Source organism: Lycorma delicatula, chromosome 10 (assembly GCF_047948215.1).
Source record: "Lycorma delicatula isolate Av1 chromosome 10, ASM4794821v1, whole genome shotgun sequence".
Taxonomy (NCBI): Eukaryota; Metazoa; Arthropoda; class Insecta; order Hemiptera; family Fulgoridae; genus Lycorma; species Lycorma delicatula.
The window spans coordinates 2,313,666-2,327,797 of NC_134464.1; the positions used below are offsets into that span (position 1 = coordinate 2,313,666).

General features: G+C 28.7%; 1 protein-coding gene across 2 annotated transcripts in view; it reads right to left on the minus strand.

Annotated features, from left to right (window-relative positions):
• Positions 1–14,132, minus strand: part of cno (adherens junction formation factor afadin) — a 650,000-nt gene that overhangs the window by 426,343 nt on the left and 209,525 nt on the right. For both annotated transcript variants that reach the window (XM_075376810.1, XM_075376809.1), the window contains exons 5-6: positions 5,819–5,984; positions 1,980–2,263 (exon numbers count right to left, since the gene is read on the minus strand). In XM_075376810.1, coding sequence (XP_075232925.1) covers positions 1,980–2,263; positions 5,819–5,984 — 450 coding nt within the window. The remainder of the gene's footprint in view (positions 1–1,979; positions 2,264–5,818; positions 5,985–14,132) is intronic.

A 14,132-nucleotide genomic window follows, 5' to 3' on the forward strand; every position in this document is an offset into this window, starting at 1 on the left:
AGTTCATATGTTTAAATGTTCGCATATCCAACAAATATCAAAGATCCAGGTAAAGTGTTGCAACAGACAAGTCACAATTTACAAAAAAAAAGAACAATATAAGCGATCCATCAATGGATGTTTGGCAATGGAAAAAAGTGTTAAAAAAAAATTGATAATAGCTTAATAATGATCATTACTTGCAATTATGTCAATAACTAGCATCATATAAATGATGTGCTTATAATGGCGTATATAATCATAACTGATATCAATATTTTACAATAAATCATGCTGAAAATTTTGAAAGATTGTAGAAGTCTGCCAATCTCAATATAAAAAAAGCAATGGAACAGCAAATGAACTTTTAGGCAGCTGCTTACGTGAATTTTTATGATGCCATCATCATCAATCTATTCAAAGAAATTTTGCATGATTTAGCAATTATTGGCCCTCTCAACATTTTACTACATTAATAAGATTTATAACTCTAAGAAGAAAGGATTTCGTAATGGGGGACAATCGAATGAAAAAGTAAAGGAAATTTTAATGTACAATAAATATTAACACACATACATCTTATATATAAAGCTGAAAGTTTGTCTGTTTGTTCTCACACTACATGAGAACCATGCGACTGATTACTTTAAAATTTGTAGGATACATTTGTGATATCTTGGGTTGGCTCTGGGGTTCAACTAGGCCACCTCAGCCCCAGGGGTCCTGGGGGCAAAGCCCCAATCGACTAGTATATATATATATATAAAACATTAAATGGCATTAATTTTATGATTTTAAAACATTTCTGGACCATTTTTTTTAAACTAAGGATGATGGAAAATGCTGTTTATAGTTCTATAATCTAAGCCAAAGTAACAAATTTAAGAAAAAGATCAAATGTAAAAAACAATGAAAAATTGTTATTTTGTACCACTGTAATAAGATATATAAATAAAAAATCCATGAGATTTTAACTTTTAAAAGTTAATAATATTTAAAGACATTTGTCAGGTAAAAATTTTTATTATACTAGAAATTTAAATCAAAAATGAACAGATAAAGGAAAACTTAAGTTAATTTATAAATACCTTAGACATATTGATGTCATTTCAATTTATAAATTAGTAAGAAAAGTGTATGACTTCACAATTTCTACCCGACCAGGAAATGAATAAAACAGCGACTGAATGTTAAGCCGGTATTAATGCATTAGTGTAGGCATATGGTAATTTAAAATAAAAAACAACTTTGAAATCATTAATTCCTATTTTACCATTAGAATAAAAACCTTTTATAAGTCATTTATCTATTAAGATAGACTTCAAGACAAACTATTTACCTTAAAAAAAAAAAAAATAACTTATACATATCAACTGAAAGCCATAGAATTGTAACCAAAACTATCCGGAAGGTAGGGATTATTAAAGTCATTAACACAAAATCAGATTTTATTCATAAAGAATCGCCGAAGTACTTTAGAAATGCAACTTATCCTTTTTATGATACCCGGTATAAATTTTCCAAAAAGTATTATTAGAAATGCAATAAAATTAAATGACAGTATAGTAAGGACTCGGATTATTATTATCAGTAATTAAGTTTATTTTTGATATTATTCTGTAAACCTCTATTTATAATTACATTGAAATGGTCATCATGGGGACTTTTAGCTGCTGAATTTCCTTAGTGCCAAACAAGTTTTGTGGGCTAATCTTACTTCTCTTAGCTAACCTGGCCATCTCTAATTGCCACAGAATGCCTGTGTTAATAGTGAACTTAGTGCAGTCATCCGGTCAATATGGGTCACCTTATAGCAAAATTCTTGTCTTAAACAATCCATAATGCCTGACTCCTGAGTAGGTATATTACAGGAGTATATAAGATATCCTGTTCATGTTAGTCGATGTGAATATTTATAAATAAATAAGTATTATGATTATTTATTTTATTAAATAAATCGTAATAAAAAACAAAAACAAAAAAATAATACTTAAATGTACCTGAACAAGACAGTAATTATGTGGATCTTCTCTATCCAAACCGTACTTAACGAGCATTTCTTTGACGACTTGTGTCGCAGAATCTCTAACGCTTAACAATAATGTTTTATACGGAACATCACGACATAATGATTCACCATATATTTTTAGTGTACCTCCAGTATCAGGACCACCATCTTTACTACGAAACTGTTGTAATTTTCTTTCTAACTTTTGTTGTCTTCTCCGCCTCATAACTGCTTCTGGATTCGATATAGATCTTGTAAAACTTGTTTCTGGAAGCTCTGTAATTATAAAATAATAAAATAATACTATTAATAACAATTAAAAACCAAAATTGTTTGGGTGGACATTCATGTAGAATATTAAAACAGTTTTAGTGACAAAACATTAATCCATGCTTCTCTAGTTTTTTGAGTCACCTTTACTCATTAATCTTTTTGTAGATATTAATTTTATATACACCAATTTATGCAAATTATGTTTTTTACAAGGGCAGGTTTCATTAACTTAATTTTTTAACCTACATATTGATGTCCTGTTCATTTGTTTTAATCTTCTGTGAGAACTCACAAAGTACCTTAAATTAAATCATATCATTAGTTTCGGTTTTGATTTTTAAATATATCGCTCAAATATATTGAGTTTTCTGATTCTGGTAAAAAACATTTCCTAGTACAAAGTACAAGTATTGTAATCTTGAAAAATTTCGGTTTTCAGATTTCAACGGAATTATCCATTTTGACAATCTCTGAATCCATTTTGACTAGTATCGACTTGACGTCTGTACATACATACGTATCTCATATAACTCAAAAACTATTAGTCGTAGAATGTAAAAATTTTGGATTTAGGAATGCTGTAACATCTAATTGTACACCTCCCCTTTTTATTTCAATAGACTGGACCAAAAGTGTCCAAAAAAAGCCAAAATCCAAAAAATTAGAATTTTGGACTTTTTCTTAACTGAAGAAATAAGCCATCATTGAGAGCTTTTCAGCAATATATAATAGGCGGTACTTATTTTCATTGGTTCCACAGTTATAGCCAAATAAAATTTTAATTAATGAAATATTTGGATCTTACAAGGGGAAGGCTCTTTTTTTTTAATTTAAATACATTTATTTATTAACCTCTGACTGTAAAAAAAATGTATGACAAATAATAATTCAATAATAACAATAGAAAAAAAGTATGAAAAAAAATCAGAAGTTATTATTAAAATAAAATTTTATGTACTTTTAAAAATGTATATACGTAAGTTAACAGACGTACAAGGAAGTCATGTATTGTCTACACTAGATTTTTTATCTTCCAAATTTGGCTGTACTGATGTTTTTGTGTGGCACTAATCATCCTCTGACAACATATGGTGGAAGGAAAACAATGTTTCAGTGCTCACCAAACGCAACCGAGGAACACAAAACAATTTTAATTTAAAAATATTAAACTTTTTGTGACTATAAACTTACCAGATTATGTAATAAAACATTTTCAAAACTTTACTTCAAAAAAGTTCCAGCTGTCTTTGTATCATTGAGTAATGCTGCCGTTCTCATAATGGCAGTTATTTTGAATTAAGGGCACATGTATTTAACAAGCGATCAAAAAATGGATAGACTACATTTTAAATAGTATATATCTCCCTAATTCACAACAATTGCCAACAGTAATGTCACTCTTATCAAAGTGAGAGCAACAGCACTAGTTAAGGACTGTCGCAAATACGGCTGAAAACTTTAGTTAGGTTTTTTAAAACATTTTATTAAAAAATCTGGTTCAGTTTTAAGTTGCAGAAGTTCATATTTTTAAATTAATATCATTGCCCTCTGACATGGACAAAAGTGCAACAAAATAATAGTATTTGGCCTAAAAAATTCAGATGTCAACTGTAACACCAGTACATCTGTACAAAATTTATTTCATAATTTTATATATTAAAAAAAATTGAATTTTTTACCAGTCAAATAAGAGAATAGAGCATGTTTACCAACTTGTCAACCAGTATGGTCTTAGTTTACTTTTGGTTAACTCTACTGAAAGACTCGCTAAGGAAAAAAAATTTACATGAAATTGTGGTAACAAAGCAGTCTGCGTAGTGAATCATTATAAATGCTCTGATAACTTTACTCACACATATTATAATAAAACTGTTCGAATCATTAATGATTACATTTAGAGCAAAAATAAATAACGCTATATGCCATTAGATACAGCATGGATCTAAATGCAACTAACTAGTAACTAGTAAACTAGTAACTAGTAAACTAGTAACTAGTAAATGCGACTAACTAGTCGCATTTACTGTTATCAAATTTTGCATAACATATGATTGATTTTTCATCAGATATATTACAATAATTAAATTAAATTAATTAAAAACTGTGTGTTTTTAATTAAAAACTTTCATTAAGGAATTTCTCTGAGTAAAACCGATTATATTGGACAAACACAATTCTTTTATCGATTACAATTAATAAACAAAAATTTAATTTTTTTTAATTGCAATAAAAAACTTTTTGTCAAATAACAGCAGACTATTTTTCGCATATCATATCTCATTATTTTTCTTATTTTCTGACTATTTATACATTTTTAGATAATTGACACTATTGTGATTGGTTCTTCCAATACAATAAAAAAATGGGAGCCAATTAAGACCCATTAAGAACATAGGCCAATTAATTAAGGACACAGGCCAATTAAGAACTACATCGGTAGTTGGCATATACACAGTCATACAGTTCAAGAAGATAAGCTAAGACAAAATTAAAAAAATAAGTTAACAGAAGTATTATACAAAGAAAGAAGATTACAAAACGCCATTATAAACTGTTATACACAATGAAGGCAAAACCACCATAACAAATATGAAAAACCCAAAGACATAGCAGATCAATTTCAAAAATTAATTACATCTAACATATCTTCAAAACTATACAGGAAACAATAAAGTTAGCTAAAAAATACAGTTCTTCTCATTCATCAGTATTTTAATTAAAAGATGGAATTAATATATTTATTCCTTAATATACTTTTACTTTGGTCAATATAATCACATATTTGACTTAGTAAAAAAGACAACAGAAATAACTTCTTAGTTCATTTACTCTAGTACTTGGCACAGACTGTATGTTATTCTTAGGGGTGAGTATGTCGCTCACAAGCATTAAAATAATGGCACTTAATATACATGCAAGATTTTTTCTAATGAGTCAATCGCTAATTAAAATTTTATTCTTGTAAGTAAGAAAGAAATAAACATCTAGTCGATTACACTCAGGCCAGTATATCTCTTTTAATCTAATAATATTTTTTACAATAGAAAATGTTATAATCTGAATGTCAATGACAATACAAATGGTATGATAAGGTATTCCTATAAACAGTGATGTAGCCGCTTTTACTGAATTAATGCCATTAGGTTACGTTTTCTTTTTGTGATTGTAACCAGAGACGACCCCAATTATTACAATAAGTATGTAACATAACATTAATCTGTATGCTGCAGGGTTATTTACTTGAATCTACGATTACTAAATTTTGATCTTAAATTACTTTATAATAATATTAGAAGTCATTTTATTTGTTAAAGTGATATTTAAACAATATACAAATAAAGTAGTTAACATTAAAACCTAAGAATAAATCAAATTACATTTAATATTAATTAAAATGTAATTTTTTGAATAATAATAAAAAATATTGCATAATAAATAGTTAAAATTAGAAATAAATGAAATTAAAAATCATCTAGTAAAAAAATCTTTAACAATTTATTTATAAAATTTGATTCCATGTCAAGTTTGATTCGATAGTAATTTAGAAAAATACAATACCTGTGTATAACTTTTCTGCCACCCCGGCATCATTCTCATCATTATTAATTCCTCCAGTACTTTTCATTCGATTTAACTTTTCTTGCTTCTTCAATTGTTTCTTTTCACGTTTTGATAATTTTCTACGGAAACTAGATCCACCTTCTTGAAACGTACCTTCAGGCATCTATAAAAAAAAAATTGTAAAATATTTAAAACTTTTAAACAAATCATTTATAAATTTCATAAATATCTGAAAATTGTACAATTTCAAATAAAATTATAATCGATTTTGTTACACCTTGTTAAAAATATTTACACAGTTTATTGTATAACAAAGGAAAGTCGAAGGTAAACATAATTTTCATGAAGTGCACAATATAGGTTCATTCAGTAAAGGTCATGCTTACACATCGAGTTACTTATTTGCATATGATTATTAGATTGTAGAAAATAACTAGTACTGAGATATCAGTCCATCACAAGATGAGCACAAAATTTAATACTAAAAACTGTTTTTATTTTTTTACATTTTCTTTTTATACATTAAAACAATAATAATTAAAGCTACAAATCAATTTAAAATAAAGAAAATTGCTCATTGGAAAAAGAAATTGGATTCTAACAAAAATAAAAAAATATAAAAATACATAGCAGAATGTTGAATCGCTTAAATTAAAGAAAAATTTCATTAATTTAAAATACAAGATCTTTGCAACCGGTCTTTATAAAAAAATTTATTATGTTTACTGCTTCTTTTTAAGAAAAACTTTAGAACTTATGAACAAATTTACCATTTTTACATAAGAAAATGTAAACCTTGGTATTCCAAACGTATACCAAAAAGCATCATATCTTAAGGCCCATCAACATCACATAAATTTACAAAAGATTAGAAATTAATAAAGTTTATCTTTCCAAGATCCAGTATACCGATGAAGGTAAAAAAGAAGATTATATTCAAACAATTACAAAAGTTAAAATGAGAATTAATAAAAATTGTAAGCAGTTTAAGATATCCAAAAACTGTCATAAAAAACATCATTCGGTCGTTTATATAAGCTGTATTGAATTTAAAAAAAACATGATTTGATTAATATTATTTTTTATTTCTAAAAAAATACAAACTGTAAAACATTTTATATTACCATTTATTTTTAAGCACAGTTTAAGATCGTTTGTAACATATCTTATGTACTATGAATACCATTAAGCTTGGCAGACTTGCAGGAAAAAAAGGCTTAATAAATAAAAATTCTTTTCTTGTAAAAGTAAACAAATGGATGTTTTGCTACACCGAATTTGTTATATTCTAGAAAAACCATTAAATTTAACTGATACTAGGTTAAAATATGTTTTTCCTTGAACAAAACAGCAGAAATGAAACTGTGATTGATGAATAACACTTACTGCTGATTATTATACATAAAAAATGTATTTTTTTCTTACTAGTGGCAATAAACAATGATATTCAGTACCGTGCTCTATTATTGTACAACAGCGATCATAATTACAGAAAACTAAACAAAAGAGCAGCAAATGAAAATAAAACGTTACTGCTTTTGTCTTTTTATTTTAATTAAAGGTTCATTTTATTCTGTTTTGCTATTCACTTGGATTACATCATCACAGTAACAGTTCGATCGATTTTGCAAATATGAATTTCAACTCTTCAAAAATAATACTTCATGACAAACGACATAAATAATAAATCAATACGATTACAATTTAGGAGAAAAGTACAAATCTATACGAAAATATTATTGCTTAATCTACTATCATCAATGAAAGTAGTTTGAAAGAACAGTGATCAGCAGCTAAAAACAATTTCCAAGATGACAAAAATATCATACAATTACTTTGCAACCGAACAATGAACAACAATGGTGCTTTTTTTTATAAAAAATAAAATTTGGTTTAAAAAGAAAAGTAATTTCATGAAAGATTTTTTTCCAATAAGTTTTAAAGTTACAGGATCAGTAGAGCTGTTTTAACCTTCAAATCAAAAATCAAAAATCAAAAATTGATAGAAAAATTACAGTTATGGAACATATACATTAATTAATACTTTTATCACTAATTTACATTAAACTGTCTCAATTAATAGTCTAAATTGAGACAATATAATTTGTTCTTTCTTTTACACACATGCGCGCGCACGCACACACACAAACTAAAGCAGCCTGCCAACACGGAAATAAAAGCCCACCGATTCAGAAGTTAATATTTATTGTTTCTTACGTATATACCTAACAGGCACATGCCTGATGGCACCTAAACCAATTGTTTATTTTTACAATATGAAATGAATTGAAATTTTGTAGCCTGTGAGAATATCCTAAGACTGACTGGGATTTGAATCCAGAACTTTCTTGATGAAAAGCAGAAACACTACCATTCCACTGTAATAGATGACAATAATAAGGTAAAAATTATTTTTTAAAGGTTTTGAAAATAAAATCAACTGAATTTTTCTGATATAATTAAAAGCATATATATATATATATCAAATCACTACAACCATTTGAGAATATAATATAAAATAATGCAAATTATCGTTAATTAGTAAAATTATTAAAAGATTAAAAAAAATGAAAAAAGTGACATTTACAATCAATAATATTTAATTAAATTATATAATATATAGCTGATATTTTCCTTAGTTTTAAAAAAAAATTTTATAAGATATTAGGAATTTCAACAGATAGTAACTGGTTTTTAATAGGTCATTATAGTGTTATATATGATATCATATGAGACAAAGAGTATCTATTAAAACAACCATTTTTAAAAACTATTACAAAATAATTTATACCGACATGATAAGATAAAAAATAAAACACACAGTTGAAAATATGTTAAGCAAGTAATAAATAAAAGAAAAGTTTTACCGAACATTAAAATATCTATTTAAAATTTTTATGAACAGTGGAATTTAGATTATTGAGACTAACCTTTGCAAGTCTAGATTTCAATAATCAGGAATCCTGATAACTGGAAAATTAAAAAAGGTGTATCATACATACTGGAAATATCATTCTAATGTTTAACGGATATAATGGGTAATAAAAAGACGACAGTATAAAAATAGATATATTTTAGTAGCATCTCGACCTTTCACCCAGAGGTCCTGGGTTCGAATCCCGGTCAGGCACGGCATTTTTCACGCAAGCTACAAAACAGTCATCTCATCTTCTGTGGAATGAATTGCTTGACTGCGGACGTGGAGGTAAAAAAAAGAGAAAAAAAGGATGTATTTTAGTAAAATTAAAAAGATACTTCAGAACTCAAAATGCAAAAACTCAAATCAAAAATCCAGTAAAAAGCAAAGACTGATAAAATACACTTCTAGATGAAGCAAAGCTTTATTTGAATAGCAGTTTAGATTCTTATAGCAGGATGTATTAATTATTTTTTTAATTGCCAAGCCAAATGTAAGCAATCATAACAATTTTCTTTTTTTCTAGAGTCCGTCCCACTTTTTCTTATGGAAAATATTCCATAAGAATATTTTCTATAAGAATTATGTCGGTAAACATCATTACCTCTGATATATATAGTGAAGGTAAGAATATTGTATTACTTTTACAATTCACTTTACGAGTGATAGTAAGGTAGAATAATAACCACATTTCAAAGGTAATGGCAACAGTACGCTTGACCCGGTGAAGAAGCGATACGAAAACAGTTCACTTCTCATTTTCCTAGTAAATCAGACAGGAAATACTTACTTGTTATTGCTTAAAATAATCATGCTGCATACAGCAATGGTTTGTGTATAATTTTGAGTTGTCTTCAACTGTAATAGTTATTGTACATAACATACAAACAGAATAATCAATGATTAATACAGAATATCATTATGAAGACACTTCAAAAACATAATTTTCATTAAGAGAAAACAAACAAAACATAAGATGTAAATGCATGTATTACTACTTTAAAAATATGTTTATTATTAAAAAAAATTACAGAAAATTTAATTTAGATTATTTATTTTTATTTTATGATCAAAACAAACAAAACAAATCAATAAAAAAAAAGAAGAGATTAATTATATTAATATTAAAATAATTGATTCTTTACACATTCAAGAACCTAATAACAAATACCAAAACATTTCTTATTTAAGAAGACTTATTCAGCCAGTCTAATTCTGTACACTCTTCTAGGAATCATAAATCTATTATGTAATTAATAATGGAAATCCAGAACTAGAAATATACATTCAATAAATATTTCTTTAATAATAGTAATACAAAGAACAACAACAAATTGTATGAAATTATCATAAAATACATTGCAGAATAAAAATTAAAATGAATATATTTATTTTTTAAATAAAAGAATAAAGCAAATGCAGCTTTTATAACAATGATAAAACCTTTGAGTAAAATAAAAATCGTACATTATCATTATCTAATTACTACTTATATTGTCATTTTTTTAAACTGTAATAATGCACTGAATTCTAGGACTATTATTACAGAAAAATATGATGTGAAATAAAAACAATTCTAAACTTTGTTGCATGTACATCTGCATACATATCATTCAAATAAATGGAAAATTCTTTTTAAACAGAGCAACCATAATATATGTAAATAGTATATATGTGTGTGCGCACACGCGTGCGCAAGCATATATATACTGGGCTGTTGAAAAAATATACACTCGCTTTAAAATAGAATAACTGGTATATTATTGTGAGTATTACAATAATACAAGGGAAAAGTTACAACACAGACACAATTTCTTTGTTCTATTTCAATAAGTGCTCAAACTGTAAATCCCCAGCCTGCAAAAACTTCAAGCACAACGCTATACATTCCTGGTGACATCTTTTAGAGTAGCCACAAGACTGCTTCACAAGCCTTTTCAATTTCACAGCATAGGTCTGCTTGTGACTGTGGTTTCTTATTGCACACTACATCGATGATGATCCTCAAAATTAAAAATCTAGGGGGTTAAATAAGGTAAACAGAAAGGTACTCGATCAGGCCCCTTTATGTCCTATCCAACCTCCTGGTACGATGTTATCCAGGTAAGTACGCACACTGAATAAAAGTGCAGCGAGGCACCACCATCTTGTTGAATAAGAAATGGATTGTCACCGAACAAAGCCCTAACAGATAGTAAAATTAACGTGTCCAGCATCTCCAAGTACCTTGGTACTTGGACCAAGGTACAGATAACCGTACAGATGAAGTACAGATAACCGTACCTTGGAAAAAGAACAATCGAATTAGTCCCCTTGATGATGGCCTATATTATCATCTTTGTATTGGCATCACTATCTATCACACTTTGTCACTATATGACTTTGAATCAGCATCACAAAAAAACTAACTAACCGATCCCTCTCAAATTTGCAAAGTACATTTGTATAATCCCAGGAAAGGTTTTAAGCCATAGATTAAGGCCCTAGCCTCCTTGGGGGAGAAGTTGTGAATTAAAGATATTCCTGAAAGAAAAAAAATTAATGCGTTTAATTTATTATTATATTTTTATCACCAAGGCAACTGACATAGGTTGTTGAGTTTTCCTTGCCAAAGGTCTGTGTACTTTAGTTATCATAGTTATTACTACTGTGTCTTTCGTAATTTAGTTTCTTTTTAAAGTTGCTATAAAGCCTTAATACTTTATTTGTTATTTATCAGTATTATTATTCTCACAACTATAAGGGTAACGAACAGTGAGTGGATCCAGAGGCCTCCATCCCTGGCTAGATGGGAATGGCAAGCGAAGTGAGTTCTGTGGTCCTTGATTTGCAACTGTGAGATCTGGACTGAACTGTCATTACGTTAAAGTTGCTGTTGTGAAGGCACAAAATCGATTCAATAAACTGAAGAAATTGTATTCATATAGTAGATAAAAGTAACTGTTTGCCAAGAGATGATCTCATATGCCCTTTTTGTGGTGAGGAGTAATTTCAAAAAGCTAACGTTTGAGGAACATTCATCGATTGATGAAATGATTATAACTTTTAAAGGCAGATCTGCCTTAAAACAGTAAATAAAATCAAGCCCCCAAATAGAGGACAAAAGTTTTTATAGTTGCATCATCTACTGGAATCATGCACGATTTCAATATATATAGGAAATGGTAGTATACCTGATACTGATTGGCATTAGTGGTAACAGTTTTCAAATTAGCTGAGAATATTCCAAAACATAAAAATTATAACCTGTTCTTTGATAACTGGTTTTGTTCCTACACAATCCTCAATAAACTGAAAGAGATAAGACATTTTTTCTGCTGCTACAATGCGAATGAATAGATTGCTAATTGCAAGTTTACGAGAGACAGACACGAAAAAAGGAGGTGATGGTACATTTGACAGGAATCAGTTGTCTAGTAATAATATTTTTGCAGTAAAGTGGTTTGATAATAAATTTGTCCACACAGCATCATCATATTTGGGAGTAGAACCAATTGAATCGGTATGTTAAAAGACAAAAGATACATAATGGTTGAACAACCACATATTATCAAAATTTACAACAATTATACAGGTAGTGTCAACCTGCATGTTATGTTGGTAAATTTGCATCACACTGATTTCCATGTGCATTGATTCTACAGAATGTTCGGAAAGTTGCTATACACTGGAATTATGAAAATGTTGATAAAACTTTGTTAGTTTTGATCAATAAACTTTCTTAATTTATATTTTTATTTCATTATTTTATAGAATGATATTATAATAACGGGAATAGTTTATAACAGAAGTTGAAAATTACCTCCAAAATCAATACAAACTACACGTATCAATTTGTTTTCAAACACTTTAACTAGCTGATGTACTGGAATGCCTCATATGTATGCCATTACTGCGGCTTTTAGTTCGTCAATTGTGCATGGTATGTTGCAACACATAATCTGAGGGGTCAGATCAGTGATCATGTAGGCCACGAACCCCTCGAAATAGTTCATCCACCAAAGATATTTTGTAAAAATGTCATCAACCTGTTAGCTGTAGTGTCATCTCATTGAAAGTTGTAATTTTTTAAATTATTATTGGTTTTATTTTACATTGCGAGTCTTTTCATTTAGTTGATTTTTATTATTTTCAGTTGGATGTTTGATTTTTTCTTTTCTTTTATTTTTTATTATTCTTTCTTGTATTTTAAATGAAACTAATTGTTCTTCTGATTTTTCTGAGGGTGAATCTGAACTTATTTCTGGTTTTAATGTTAATCGGTTTCTGTCATAAATGATTTCCATTTCTATTCACAGACTACTGAAGTTTGTTAAAACAGCACAATAATGGTCATTATTAATTGTATTTTCAAAAAAAAAATTGGATCCATAATGGGCATTGTGTTCTACTCATACCAATCCAGACACCAATTTTTGCTTCATGGAAAGATTTTTCATGTAATTCATGAGGGTTAGTTGTCAACCACAGTCGTGTATTTTGCGAATTATTATGCCCTCCCAGATGAAACCATGCTTCATCTGTAAAAATTAAAATGTTGAGAAAACCTACAGAATTTTGATCACTAGAACAACAATAATTTAGTCATTTGGCATGATCTGTAGGTTTCAGTTCTTGAACACACATTACTTTGTAGGGTAAAAGTTACTTCTTTTTTTACAGTTTTATGTATGGTAGCAAGTCCGCTATATCTTTCTGCTGTACATATATGGTCTGATATCTTTAGCTGTGAATTGACTTTGATGAACTTTCAGCCATAGCATCCGAAATATCAACCAGCTTCTGTTTGTTTAGTTTAGATGGTCTTCCACACCCATCAGCTTTTTCAACAGACCCTGTTGCCTGAAAATTTTCAATAAGAGTTCGAACTGCACTGCGGTGAGGAACAGAAGTATTTGGAAACTTTTCAGAAAATTTGTGCTTCACTAAAGCTGTATACTTGTCACCTTTACGGAATTGTTCAATGAGAAAAATGCATTCCTCTACCAAAAGAATCATTACGTTTCTCACAACTATCGATTCTGATATACAAAGTAACACAAAATGAAACGAAGCACGTTCAATCAGAACTCAACAACTGACATCTTGTTTATTAGTCAGCAACACCCAATGAACCCATAGGGCAACCAACCTAATGCCGAAAGAACAGAATTCACCACATAATTCTAAAACTGACTGCACAGCGACTTTCCAAATGCAGTGTACTTATGTGTAATATTTTATTTGTTCGACATGTATGCAGTATAAATGCACAGTTATTGTACTGGAGGCAAACCAAACAAAATTGTATAAAGTATCTTTCATTAGTCAATTTCAAGTCTGATACAGCTAACGCTTTGCTTACAGCAAGGAAAGCAAAAGACAGAGACCATCATGTGGAAATAATGACAATGA